At 44.1% G+C, this 13,244-nt stretch overlaps 1 protein-coding gene across 4 annotated transcripts in view; it reads right to left on the bottom strand.

The window, feature by feature from the left end:
* Positions 1-13,244, bottom strand: part of LOC102563711 (purpurin) — a 53,204-nt gene that overhangs the window by 19,676 nt on the left and 20,284 nt on the right. For 2 of the 4 annotated variants that reach the window (XM_059724547.1, XM_019490829.2), the window contains exon 2: positions 25-142. In XM_059724547.1, the coding sequence (XP_059580530.1) occupies positions 25-141 (117 nt within the window). In that variant the 5' untranslated portion in view covers position 142. Of the gene's footprint in view, positions 1-24; positions 143-5,507; positions 5,748-13,244 lie in introns of those variants that run through there. The other 2 variants (XM_019490827.2, XM_006259252.3) reach the window with 2 other exon arrangements.

Here is a 13,244-nt window from a genome sequence, read left to right on the forward strand (position 1 = left end):
TGTAGATGAAGTAGTATTAATTACCCTCTTTCGGTCAAAGTTCTCTTTCACAGAGAAAGAATCCACTGCACAAGAATGAGCTAAGCAATATTCAACAGCATAGAGGAGCATGAGTAGGAAAATATACTGTTTCTTTTTCATTCTGCAAGACAAAAGCAAACATGTTGAGTCTTATTCTGATTAATATAGACAATTTAAAAATATATTATGGAAGGTCATGCATAATCCAGATACTACATATGAATTATATCAGACACAGGGTGAGCAAAGCCAACATTTTGTTTGAATTTCAACAAATAAAATAATTTACATTTTCATGTGGTTATTGCTAGATCCAATTTGGGGTGAATGAGATAGGAGGACTGTATGTTTCAGGGCGGGGCTTTAAACTTTTTTTTGTGTGCAGGCAACTCTAGAAACAAAGCTTCGACACTGGACAGATACACAGTAACTGCATGAGGTTGAAGTTATTACATCTTTATAAAAGCAAAAGGTAGGGCAGGGTGGTACTTTAGATAGACTAACGAATAAGGTGTGAACCAATCAGTCTGTTAGGGTCCTGGAAGACATTAGATTTCTCATGCTCTGTATAACAGTTTCCCATGAAGAAACTCAACCAGCCAGATAGTCAAGCTGTTTGTCATAGGAAAAAAATAGTAGACCTGTCCCAAAAATATCAGATCCATCACTAAAAAGTTGCTGTGTAAAACAGCAACTTCTTTGTGGCAGGAAGGTTTTCTGTCATTAATTTAACATCTAGACAGACATTCCTATCACAGATCCAAGTCCTCTCACCCTCCTCCACTGTAAGAGTATGGCTCCGTGGAAACCAAAAGAGGGAGAGTTGCTGGCTCTCTGGAGCTGTCAGGGCACACTGCCCCGTTCCTGGTCCTGTCAATCAGCTGATCACTGGCATCTAGTAAGGGGGGCTCTGTCAGGGCATGCTGCTGCCCCCTGCCTGGTGTTCTGGCCATGGGTTGGGGCTCCCCGAACACACTCTTGCCCAGGGGTTGGCAATTATTTGGCCGTAGGAACATTTAGGGAGTTTGGATGAACTGTCACAGGCCAGGTCAGCACTGCCCCCTTGCAATAGCTCACCAAAACTCCCTAAGTGGTTCTCCAGCCCAAATAATTGCCTATCACTGCACAACGAGAACAAAGGTTTGGGGAACCTAACCTTTGTTCCCCCCTTCTCCCTGTATCCCCCTCCTGCTCCAAGTCCCTGGCATGCAACCAGGCTGGTGCCATGCTATATTCCCATGCGCTGACTTGGGTCATGTAAGTGCAGCTGGCATTGCTCCTGCCCGACCCGGCCACATGCTGGGGACTCAAGGCAGAGAGAAGTGGGGAAATACAGCATGGCACTGGCCCAGCTGGGCCTGGATGACCCGCAGCTCCCAACACCCTTCTCCCTGAACTTCCTCCCCCGTCCCTAAGTCCCCAGCACACAGCTGAGTCATGCAGGAGCCACATCAGCTAAACCGGCATGACCTGAGCTAGCATGCAGGAGCATAGCATGGCACCAGCCTGGCTGCATGCTAGGGACTTGGGGTGCAGGAAGGAGTTCAGGGAGAAGGGGACTGGGAGCTGTGGGTTATCCAAACCTGGCCAGGCTGGTGTTGTGCTGTGTTCCCCACTTCTCTCTGCACCCCCTTCCCTGCCTGGAGTCCCTAGCAGATGGTCAGGCTGGTGCCATGCTGTGTTGCTGCATGCCACTTTGGGCCAAGTGGGTGCAGCTGGCTCGGCTCCTGCCACAGGCCAGGAACTCAAGGTCGGGCAGGAGCCATACCAGCTGCTCCAGCTATGTCCATGTGGGAGAGCCCAAAGCGGTCCACATGAACACAGCATGGCATCGATGCCCATGCCCCTATGTAACAGAGCACAAGTTGTGCTCTATTACTTCCAGAGGCTGGGGCAGACAGCAGAGCAGTCTGCAGGTGGCTGCACTCCCAATCAGCGCAACTGATTGTCCTGAGCCAGAGCCCGGGTCAGGAAGGGACGTGAGGCAGCGTCCAGGCTCACTGCAAGTCTTGAGTTGCATTAAGGAGCTGGATGTGAGGCTCCAGGGGGTGGGGCCCTAAGCCTATGAGGGAGCTAGATGTGAGGCTCCTTGGGTAAACAGATTAAGGGAATTGAGGCCCAGTGTTGGGCAGGGGATTGAAGCCCGGTGCTGGGCATGGGATGAGGCTCCTGTGTGGGGGTGTGAGGGGACCAAGAGGGTCCTGTGAGGGGATCAAGAGTGTCCAATGCCAGGCAGGGTGCCTAAGAAGGGATGGGCTGGGAGCCCCCAGTGGGAGTAATTAGGAGTCTCAGTGCGAGGTCATAGGGGTCAAGAGTCCTGACGTGAGGCACTGGTGTGAGGGGCTCAGTAGGAGGGCATGGGAGTGCGGATCCCAGTGTGAGGCACTGGAGTAATATTGATATCATCTGCGAGGCATGGGACATGGTATAGGGAAGGTCAGAGCTGTGTATAGGCCCTTGGCATCAGGGCAAGTAAATGGGCAGCCTCCCGCCTTGTTATCATCTTCTAATTCATATCATCAAAGGCATGGCAGGTGAGGTAGGTGGGCGGTTAGCCCTGAGACAAGTGAATAGGCCAGCAATTGGACTGGCCCTGGAACACCCACTTGTTACACCCTACCAGACCCTGCCCAAGCAGAGCCCAGATAACCCACTGCTCCTGGCCCTCTTCCCCCTGCATCTCCTGCCCCAGCAGCAGGGAGAACCTTACCTGAGCTTTGACTTGCCAGGCGCAGGGTCGGAGTGGCATACAGACAGCCTCAGAAACCTGACCAGGAGCTCAACACCCCCTGCTTCAGAGCTTACACTGGGGGCTGGAGGGTGGGACAGGGAAGGCTGGCCAAGGAGGGGAGGGGAGGGGAGTGGCTGCTGCTGCTGCAGCTGGCTGCCATGGGGAAGTGAGAAGGGTGAGAGGCACCAAAAGCCAGGGCAACTGCGGGCTGGATAAAATTCTCCTTCAGTGGACCAGCTGCGGGTTGGGTAAAATAATTTGTCAGGCCATATTTCAGCCAGCCCTGCTCTTTCCTGTGCTCTGATAGCCACAGAAAAAGGCTCTGCCCCTGTAGCCAGAATATCAGCAAGAGGCAATGTTTTAGCCACGGGGTCCCCAGAACCGGTCCAGTTCCTGCAGGGTGGGGAGCAGTGAACAGAGCTGCCACCTGCCCAGCTGGAGCTCTGGAAAAAGCACTGGGGTCTCCTGCCTACCTGAGGGACTGGCAGGCAGCCTGAGACTGGAAATAGCCAGCAGTCTCTGGTCCCTATCAGCTATTGCCATGATGGCAATAGTTGATCAGGCAAGACTGTTGGTGAGCTTGTCCAACTCAATGACAGACTGTCTTGGGAGAAAGCCCTTTGTCACTCCCTAGCCAGACAGCATGCCTTTGTGCTAACTGTCTTGCTTTAGCCAGGCTGTGCTTGTGTGCCTGCCCATAACACCGTGTTTTTTACAGTGCTACAAATTTAACACTAGAAAAATGTCTGCCTGAGCCCAAAGGCGATTCCCTGCCCTCCCTTCTGCCTGGCTTCAGGTTAACCCAACTAACCATCTTTGTAATCTTTACAAAGGAAAACAAAAATTCTTATAAACTACCACCTCCACTGTCAATATAATGAGTGTATGTGTGTGTGTGTGTGTGTGTATGTATAACATCCAGTAACATTCAGTAATATTCAAGAATTCTGCATTGATGCGCTGGCTTACTGATTAGTGAATGTTTGTCCTCTGTATAGGTCCAGAATGGAACCTATATTTTTAAATATCTACCCCTCTTTTGTCACATTGCTAAAAATCTAATATGATAGAACAATTTCTCCATCACCACCACATTGGAAGACAGGGCAGAGTAACACCTTAAAGACTAACTAGTTCTGGTGCCACTCAAACCTGCCTTCTGCCTGACTTCAGAGTAAAATGGCTAACCACTTTCTATATTTGAGCAATACATAATCTAGCAGCTAAAAACAAGGAAGATGTCTGCTTTTCATTCTACACAAAATAAACTTCTTTTACTAGAGCATTCAATAGACAAATTAATGGATCCAAAGCAAAATACTATCCACAACAATAATTATTATTCTGGTCGCTTCACCCCCATAATATTTGGACCTCTAGGCACAAACACCACATAAAAGAGTAGCCTCTTTCTCCACAGCCTCTCCAACATGATGCACCACCATAAGAAAAATGTGTTGGATCATGGCTGGAGATAGGTATCATCTGTGGAATATTTTATAAAAAGTTTTTTTGTGTAAAACACATTAAGATTAATAACCCTGTTTCCATATTTGTCTCCATTGTTCCACCTCAGTTTTTTGCCCATGTCTCTTTCCCCAGTCTTCATTTGTCTAATTTGTCTAGTCTTCCCCAAGGTTTCATTTGTCTAGTCTATCTATACCTTTCTCTATTAAAATTGCGTACATTTTAGAGAATTTCTTTTTCTCTTGAGTCTGTATGCATGTGCATTTAAGTTTTTTGCCTGCATTAAGAGGCAGCCATATATGAATACTATAAAACAGAAGATATGCTATTAATTAAATAAAAAATTAAATAAATAAAAACAAAACCTTGTTAATTGTATGTAGCAAGTATAAACAGATAGTGCTATACCTACAACTACATGCTTTACATTTATGCTAGTTTCCTTTCATATTATAAAAAGTACTGAATAAATGCTTCTTTAAAAAACCTGGGCAATTTTAAATGCCCCAGTCAAATCCAGCTACCTTGTCTGAGCAACTATGATTGATTTGCCAAACATAGAATTTGCTTGCCACAATACTGCAAGCAAATATAGGCCAGTTATATTTTATAAATATACATTTTGACCAAACATAGAATAGACTTAACAATATTTTTCTGTTTTCATTGAATTTTTGTTTTGGCAATAAAGTGTGCTTTAGTGAAGCTTCATTTGTTAGAGTTAAGTTGTTTTTAGGTATCTAGCAGCACCAAACAGCATGATCATTACCTTTGATTGAGTCTTCATGACCTAATCATTTCTTAATTGCATATTATAAAGGCAAAACACATTTCACATTTGAATAGTTTCTCATACACATCAATTCCCAAATTCGAAGAATAATATTCAACTGGTGGATTGTTGGCTTGCCATTAGACATTGCCACAAACTTGGCTGCCTGTTCCTGTGTGCATCCAGTTCATAGCAAAATCCAGCTCATCTATATTCTAATGCGCTATGTCACAAGATTGTGTAGGTACAATAGTTTTCCAGGAAATTCAACCCTTAATATCCAACAAAACACCTAGCTAATTTATTTAAACATTTTAAGTTTTACAGTATTGTCCATATTGAGCCTGAGCTACCAAAAAGATGGTCCTAAATAACTAAGCAACTACTCTTCTCCATCTTAAACCATACACGTGCTAATATCAGCAATTGTTATTTATAATTTTCTTAAATAATGCGCACCTCATGTGCAAAAGGCTGAAAGGCCTGAAAGGAAATACTGTTTGTTGAGATATTTACCTGATTTTTCTCTACTGAAAGGGACGTACCTGCTGGGATAGCTGGACCTCTTCTACTTTACTCTATCTTGGTCTTTAGGTTGCGGTTAGTGGAAGAGTTTTTGTATGAACTACCTTCTAGCTGCCTTTAAATAATAAGTCTGCAAAGTCACTAATTGGTTATTTTCACTCATACGCCTGCACAAAACACTTAATCTTGGATAATCCGTTATGTAAACACCAATAGTAATCCTCACACACATGCATCTGCCTTCTATACTAATACAAATAGAGCATTTACATAATTGGGGAAAAAAAAAGTCCAGAGGGCACAGAAGTCTGCTGAAGCAACTAGAAACTACTTTTGCCGTATTCAACTCTTCTGGCCACTTTAGATGTACATTAAGCAAATGCAGAGTTAAATCAGAACCTCTTGCATTAGACTTATATTAAGCATATGCATGTGACCAGACTTGCCCAATCACCTGGACAGAAGATATTCTTAGGTTCACAAAGCTGATGGATGTTTGCATTATCATCTAAGACTCAAAACAGTGAGTCTAAAAATATGGACTTTGCCCCAGGATCTCTCTCCATGTCTGTGTTGGTTTTTCTGGATTTCCTGTCCACTGACATATATTGAAACACACTATTCTCTCACTGTCCGGCCAGACTCCAGACACTTCCAGTAGTACCAATGCTATGTCTCTTTTCTTCCCCCAGGTGTCTCTCTTGGAGCTCTACACCTGATGAGGCTGTGCTTTAAAGCAACTCAGATTAATCCCAAACCAACATAATAAAATTGTTGTATTCGAACCTGCGCCTTCCTTCCTTATTGTCTCCCACTGCCTCCTGCAATTCCCATCCACAAGCTGTTACCAGATTTGCCCGTCACTTTGGGGTGTGCTCATTTATTAAGGGTATGTTTCTGGGGTCTCTGTAATTCTATCGAAGTGCTGCTTGTGTTCCTTCTGTTTCTATATGGAGCTGTATCTCTCCCTTCTGCAAGTCCTCACCTCCAATGGAGCTATCTTGCAGGACTCAAGTGGGGCTGGGTTCCTTCAACCACCAAATCAGTCAAATACATACACACACATACAGATTAATGTGACACTCCTGACCCAGCCAGCATATGCAGGCTGACACCCTCATATGCCAGGAATCAGTTCATTAACATAACAATAACATGCAGTCAGACACAGGTAAACAGAATACCCCTGAATCTGGCTGGGTGTCCAGCTGACACCCTCATGGTCCAGCATTCAGTTCATTAGGGCATGTCTGAGCCAAACTGGGTCAATCAGCCTATATAGGCTGATCCCCTTATGTGTCTCAAACTCAGCATGTCCCAATCTTTTGCCCTAACTGTCCTAGTGGTGATAGCCTCTTGATGAGTGAACCCACAGTATTTTGGGGCTTTAAAGGGATCTTTGGCTTAGGGAAAAGAGGCGTTGCTGCAGAGCAAGTGGGAAAGGAGTAAAGAAGGAAAAATACACCCAGTTACCACCAGTTTAACTATAAAAGTTATTTATTCCTAAGTATATGAAATTTATGATGGCACTAGTAGTAATAGCCATGCAAGGAAAAGCAAGCAAAAACAATTACAATATTACCCTGGTTCAATTGAATATTTGGGGGAACCTAGCTCAAGCTTAACTAATAAAATTCAGGTTCAGAAACCTATGCCTAGAGAAAAAAAGAGAAAGAGAGAGAAGGAGGGAGGGAGGGAGGGAGAGAGAGAGGAGAGCTGGGATCTCATCATTCCAAGGCACTCAGGTATTTTGTTGACAGGCAAAGTGCCTAGCATGATCGTTGAAGGTTAAACAGGTGACCAAAAGAGATGATCTGTTTATCCCAGCTTCTCAAGAACAACAGCGGATGGTGTCAGAGAGATTTCTCCCTCTTGAATCACACTGTTTGCTGCTTTACAGCTTTCTTATAACTTTAGTCCAGACTCTTCAAAGCATTCTTTTAACTGTGTAAATCAAGAGGGTCCCAAGCCATATTTGACAGGGAAAATCCTGTCATTTAAACAGTTTCAATCTAAATAAATTACCTTTTTCAGGACAAGGGGTTATATGGTTTGGAACGTCTCAAGAAACTGATTAACAACCAGGAAAAACATAAGGTTTTAAGGAGTAACCAGACACCTAGGAGCTGGCTTGAAATTATTATGAATATAGAAGATAAATTGGAAGGGATACCGTGTTATTTCTTCTCAGATGGCCGAGCCATGCTTGCACTGTGAAGTCAGCATCAGTGTTTTGTGTTTTACCTGCTGTGAATAAGCCTCAGCTTAGCATGACTTTCAGATCTTACTATAGTCTTTTACCGGTGCCTTGATTTGGTTTGTTTTCTAAAACAGGAAATCCCAAGGGCACATGGAACATACTTCAGGGGATTACTTGGAGTGTTCATAAACTTTGTGGGGAGGACTTCCACCAGTCATCCCAGGAAAAGTATGACAGCATTTGTGGCCAGGGGTCCAATGGGCTGGACATTGTGATGAACCCTTAACCATTGTTCAAATGTTGCCCAGACCCCCTGTATCCATTAAGCTTGATGAATGGGCACAATCCTACTGGAAGCCATTTATTGTAACCTCTGAATCAGAATGAGACTAGTTCTTGAGGCCTCTGTCCATTTCCTCTTCAGTGCTTCAACTCTTCTCAGCAGGGAGAGCTGAAGCACACTAAACCTCCTTCAACATGTGCTATCTTATTTGTAGCTCACTGCCAGGGCTGTGCCTCATCCTGTTTGATTATACTAGCAGCCTTTGCTCCTTGGAGCACAGGAAAATACTCCCATTGTCTCCCACTGGTGCAAACCACTCCAAAGGCAGCAGGGAGGACATGATAGTATGGCTCTGTTCAGCCAGCAGAGTGCCTGGCCAGAGACAAATCCACAGTAGACATTCTGAGCAATGATTCAATGGACTGCATCCAGAATGAATGAAGATTAAACCTCTTTTGTATGAGAGCTGCTAGTCAAGAGCCAGTCGGAGTAGAGGTAAACGGTTTAGTCTCAGCTGATCTTGAGCGAAAATCAAGATCACCCAAACCTCAATCATCGAGCTCCAGTACACTGATGTTGCTGTAGTGCGTGCTCACTCAAAAGCAGACCTTCAGGCAATTGTCATTGTCTTTACCAAGGCATACAAGGAAATGGGACTGACACTTCACATTCAGAAGACTAAGGTCCTCCATCAACAAGCTCTTAATGGGCCTGTCTACATGAGATGCTTTACTGTGCAGTAGACTAATCTACTATGCAGTAAAGTGTCACTGTGTAACCATGCACAGCAGCTACTGTGCAGTAGATTAGTCTACTGCATGGTTTTCTACTGCCTGTAAATACAGGTAGATTTACCATGCAGTAGCACATGTATAGACAGCTAATCAGAAGCAAATTGCTTCCAGTTAGCCCAGGCAGCAGGGAGTGGGGGAGCTGTCTTCTCTCCCTGTACAGCTGCCTACTTCCCAGCCACCACTCTGATTGGCCAACTGGGGCTGGGAAATCATCACCTGCCCCAGCAGCTGCCTGGCCCCTGCTCTGATCTTGAAGTAGGGGCTGGGGCATTGTCCCCTGCCCTGACAGCAGGCAGCTGCTGGGGTTCAGCTCCAAAATCAGAGCTAGGGCTGGGACATGTCCCCTGCCCAGTAGCAGGCAGCTGCTGGGACAGGATGTTGTCCCAGCCTCTGCTCCAATCTCAGAGCAGGGGCCCAGCAGTATACAGCTGCCCAGGGCAGGGGTGTGAGGTGAGAGGGAGCTGCTCCAGAGGTGGGACAACTCATCCCACTCCAAGGAGCCCAGGGCTGACTCCAGTGCCCCCTGCCAGCCCAGAGCTGGCACCCAGGAGAGCCTAGAGCTCCTCCTAGCTGCCATATGAGAGCAGAGCAGGGCAGGAGATGTGTCGATACACTTCCAGGGAAAGATTACTGTGCCATAAGCTTTTAGTGCATTAATAGTATGTGCAGACATGTCCAATGAGCAGTACGGAGCTCTAGTAATTCAATTTCAAGGTGAGAGTCTGGAGAATGTTGAGTATTTCCCATACCTTGGAAGCCACCTCTCACAGAAGGCTGACATAGATAAAGAAGTCCAACAGCACCTCAAATGTGTAATGCAGCCTTGGAACACCTGAGGAAACAGGTGTTTGAAGATCATGACATCAGAACCAATTGTTTGTTAAGCAGTCATGATCCCCTCTTTACTGTATGGAGCCGAGATGTGGACAACATACAGGAGACACCTCTAGTTGCTCCTGCAGAAGATTCTTCAAATCCAATGGGTAGACAGACACACCAACATTAGCATCCTCTTTCAAGCAAACACCACAAGCATTGAGGCAATGATCCTCTGACATCAACTTCACTGGCCACATCATTTAGATGTCCAACTCCAGACTCCTGAAGCAAGCCTTATTTTCCCAAGGTGTACGCTCAAGAGTTTTATGCTCTCAGCTCAGTCAATGCATACACTCAAGAGCAGGGCAGAGAAAGCACTTCAAGGATGTCCTCAAGGCCAACTTAAACAAAATGCACCATTGATATGAATTTGTGGGAGACTATCACCCAGAACCACCGCAAATGGAGGAAGAGTTTTTTACAAGGATTTCACTACTTTGAAACCTTATGATGACAACAGGAGATGGAAAACTGGAAGTGGCAGACATAGCGTGTCACAGACTGAACCAAGAACCCAGAACCACCCACACCATGTGGAAACATGTGCCTGAGCTGAAACAGAGTCTATCAATCCCAGATAGGCCTCATCCACCATCTTTGGACTCACAGATAAGGCAATCGTGGATGACAATCATCTTTGACCGTGAGTGTTTGCTGCTGCTGCTGATTATATTGTATATGTACAGCACATTCAAAAGCACAAAACCCTTTTCTCTCTCACCACCCCAAGTACTGACTTCAGCCTACAGGTACTGCTAGAACCAAATACCAGTTTAAAACTCAGATTGTTTTTCTAGAAGGGTACCAAATAGTGGTCCACTGAGAAAATCCTTCAGCTACAGCTGTCAGTGATCTAAGCTACTATATATGTACCGTGTCTTTTTGTAAATCAACGGGACACATAGTTGCTGCCCCCTCAGACAGCAGCAACAAAAAAAAGCTTTGTTACTTCAGGCATATGACTGCCCACCATGATAAAAACCATGCTCAGCCAGCTTCCTAGAGGAAGCAATACTCTCCCTCGCATCCTCCACTGACTGTATTTCATTTGTCTTTTAAATGGTGTCAAAGGTCCCTCTAAGCCTAGTGGCTCATTGGGCTAACATACCAAAGGCAGGCCAGTTTCTGTCACCAATAGTACACAAAAGTAATGCAGCCAACATTATATCTGGCTGCTTTTGACTCCCCAGTGTGAATGGACAGATAACCCCACTTCAACATGGGCTCAAACTTACACTGGAGCCATAACAAGACATTTTAATTTTCTGCCACAGTGCTTAACTGATTTATCAACAAACAGTTGTCAAATGTTTATAGTCTGTTTATATAGTTTTTTGTCATTTAACCATGGGACCACTGAAACTATGATTTAAAAATTTTGTAACAGCTTTTGGAAGGATGTCAGCTTTAGAGCTTTAGAGCTGGACAAATACAAATAAATAACCTTATAATTGTTGTCTTCTAATACAAATAAAATGACTGCTTACAGAAGAGTAAGCTTTCTGTATTTCCTGTAAATCAGAAGGATTTGTGACCACTTAGCGGTTAGCCTGATTTTAACACAACAACAAAAAATAGTTTATGTTCCCACAAGACATAGGTGACATTTGAAGCAATACTTAGGTGACACTTAATCCCACTGGGATTAGAGATGCACTAATAATAGCTAATCACAACACAAGATTTTGGTTTGTGGCTGTAACATCTGTCACTGCACTGTTTACTGTTTTCAGTAAGGAAAAAAAGAATTACACTAATAGATCAATGTAAAAATACCATGTCAGAGCACCTTTGGCATAGAAAAGGAGATATGAGTCTAGAAATACCTCAGGGCACATTTCCAAGTCATTTAAATTTGACAATTTCATCAAGAACCATGTAAAATAGTCATACTAAAACCAAGAATCACATTGTCTGCAGAAGGAGATGGATAAGACAGCTGACAGCAAGCAGAAGGCAAGAACATAGAAAAATCAATGCTCATTGTTATTATGGCAAACTGACCCCTCTTCATGCCTTTATTTATCAGAACAAGCATTGGATAAACTACTCTAGGATTTACTGTGATTGCTGGGCCAGCTCAGATTTAGCAGCTAGTGCTAACTCAGCAGGAGGAGGTACAGTATAAGATCTCTAAATAGTCTCCTCCATCAGGCATTAAGTTCCCTGCTGCCCAGCTAACAATCAAGTTCTGTGCTTATTCACAAAGGTCTTTGAAAGCCACTAAATATAGACTCATTTTGAGCTGCCCTTGACAAATATTGCAGTGGTTATTGTACATAAGCAGGGAGAATTACCTGCCTTAGCTTTAGCTTAGGTAGGTCTAATTCATATTCCTGAGACTCTGGATGGAAGCTTGAAATTTAGGCACAGGGCTACAACTTAGACCTCAGGTCTGTTTCCAGCTCTTCTAGTGACAGACTCCTTAAAATGTTGTTCTATTTGGCTACCAGTCAATGAAATTGAGGCTATAATGCCTGCTTACCTGCAGTAAAGTGCTTGGGGGTCATGGGATGAGGAACAATGGCTATTTTAATTCTAGCTTTGCTTTCCCAATCAAATACATGATGTGCTTGATATGGATGGGAAGTCATTTGATATTGTTCCCATTTGACCAACACATAAGGTTCTTGGACTTAAATCCAAAAGTATTGTAGTTTACTGCCTACTGGGTGCATCTTTATGTGTACTTTAATGTGCAGTAGCCTATTTTACTGTGCATTAAAGTGTCACTTAAAAAGAAGTGCAATTATGCAAAAGCCCAGTAAAATATGCCACTTAAAAATGTAAACTTTTCGTACTGTGCATTAGGGTAGTCTAATGCACATTTATTTAGCACCTCATATTGGAAGTATTAAATGTAATGCACATTAGGAAAAGGACATTAATGCATGTGTAGACACACCCACTTTGAGGTAGTCGTTAGATACATCACAACTTAATTTCTGTGAATTAAACCATCTTTGCACTTCTGAAGTAAGAGAATGTAATTCTTGTTAAGTATGCTGACTGACACTCTTGGTGTGACACAAACACCCTGTCCTGCCCCCTGTTTGCTTGCCCCTAGAGCAGCGACAGCTTGGACTGGGGAACTGCTAATTTCACTTCAGTTCTCTAGTAATCTGCAAGAGGGTCTACTCCAAGGGGAATTCACATTCAAACTCATTCTCTGCCAAGGATGCCATTAGGAGCGCAGGTTATGAACAGTACCTTCCAAGCTGTGCTAGGAACTGGAACTAGATTGTTAGCTCACTTCATATATGACCTGTAAGATCTAGCAGTGTTGTAGTGCTGTTGTAGCCATGATGGCCCAGGAAAAATGCAAGGGGAAGGATAATTTTTATTGGACCTGTAGTATGATGGTGTCAATGATGGCTTGGTGTTTTGCCACAATTGCCACACCATTTACTGCTTTCTCTGATGATGTTTCTTGGTTGGTTTTGCCTCAGTTTTGCTCTATTTTTATACTGTATCTTAGATGTGAAGGTCCCTTCTCTTCTTAGTTCTTGTGTCCTTCCTATATCAGTCCTACCTGGTGAAGTTTTAGGTACACTGTGGGTGCACCTACATGC

The sequence above is a fragment of the Alligator mississippiensis genome, chromosome 3 (assembly GCF_030867095.1).
Source record: "Alligator mississippiensis isolate rAllMis1 chromosome 3, rAllMis1, whole genome shotgun sequence".
Classification (NCBI taxonomy): Eukaryota; Metazoa; Chordata; order Crocodylia; family Alligatoridae; genus Alligator; species Alligator mississippiensis.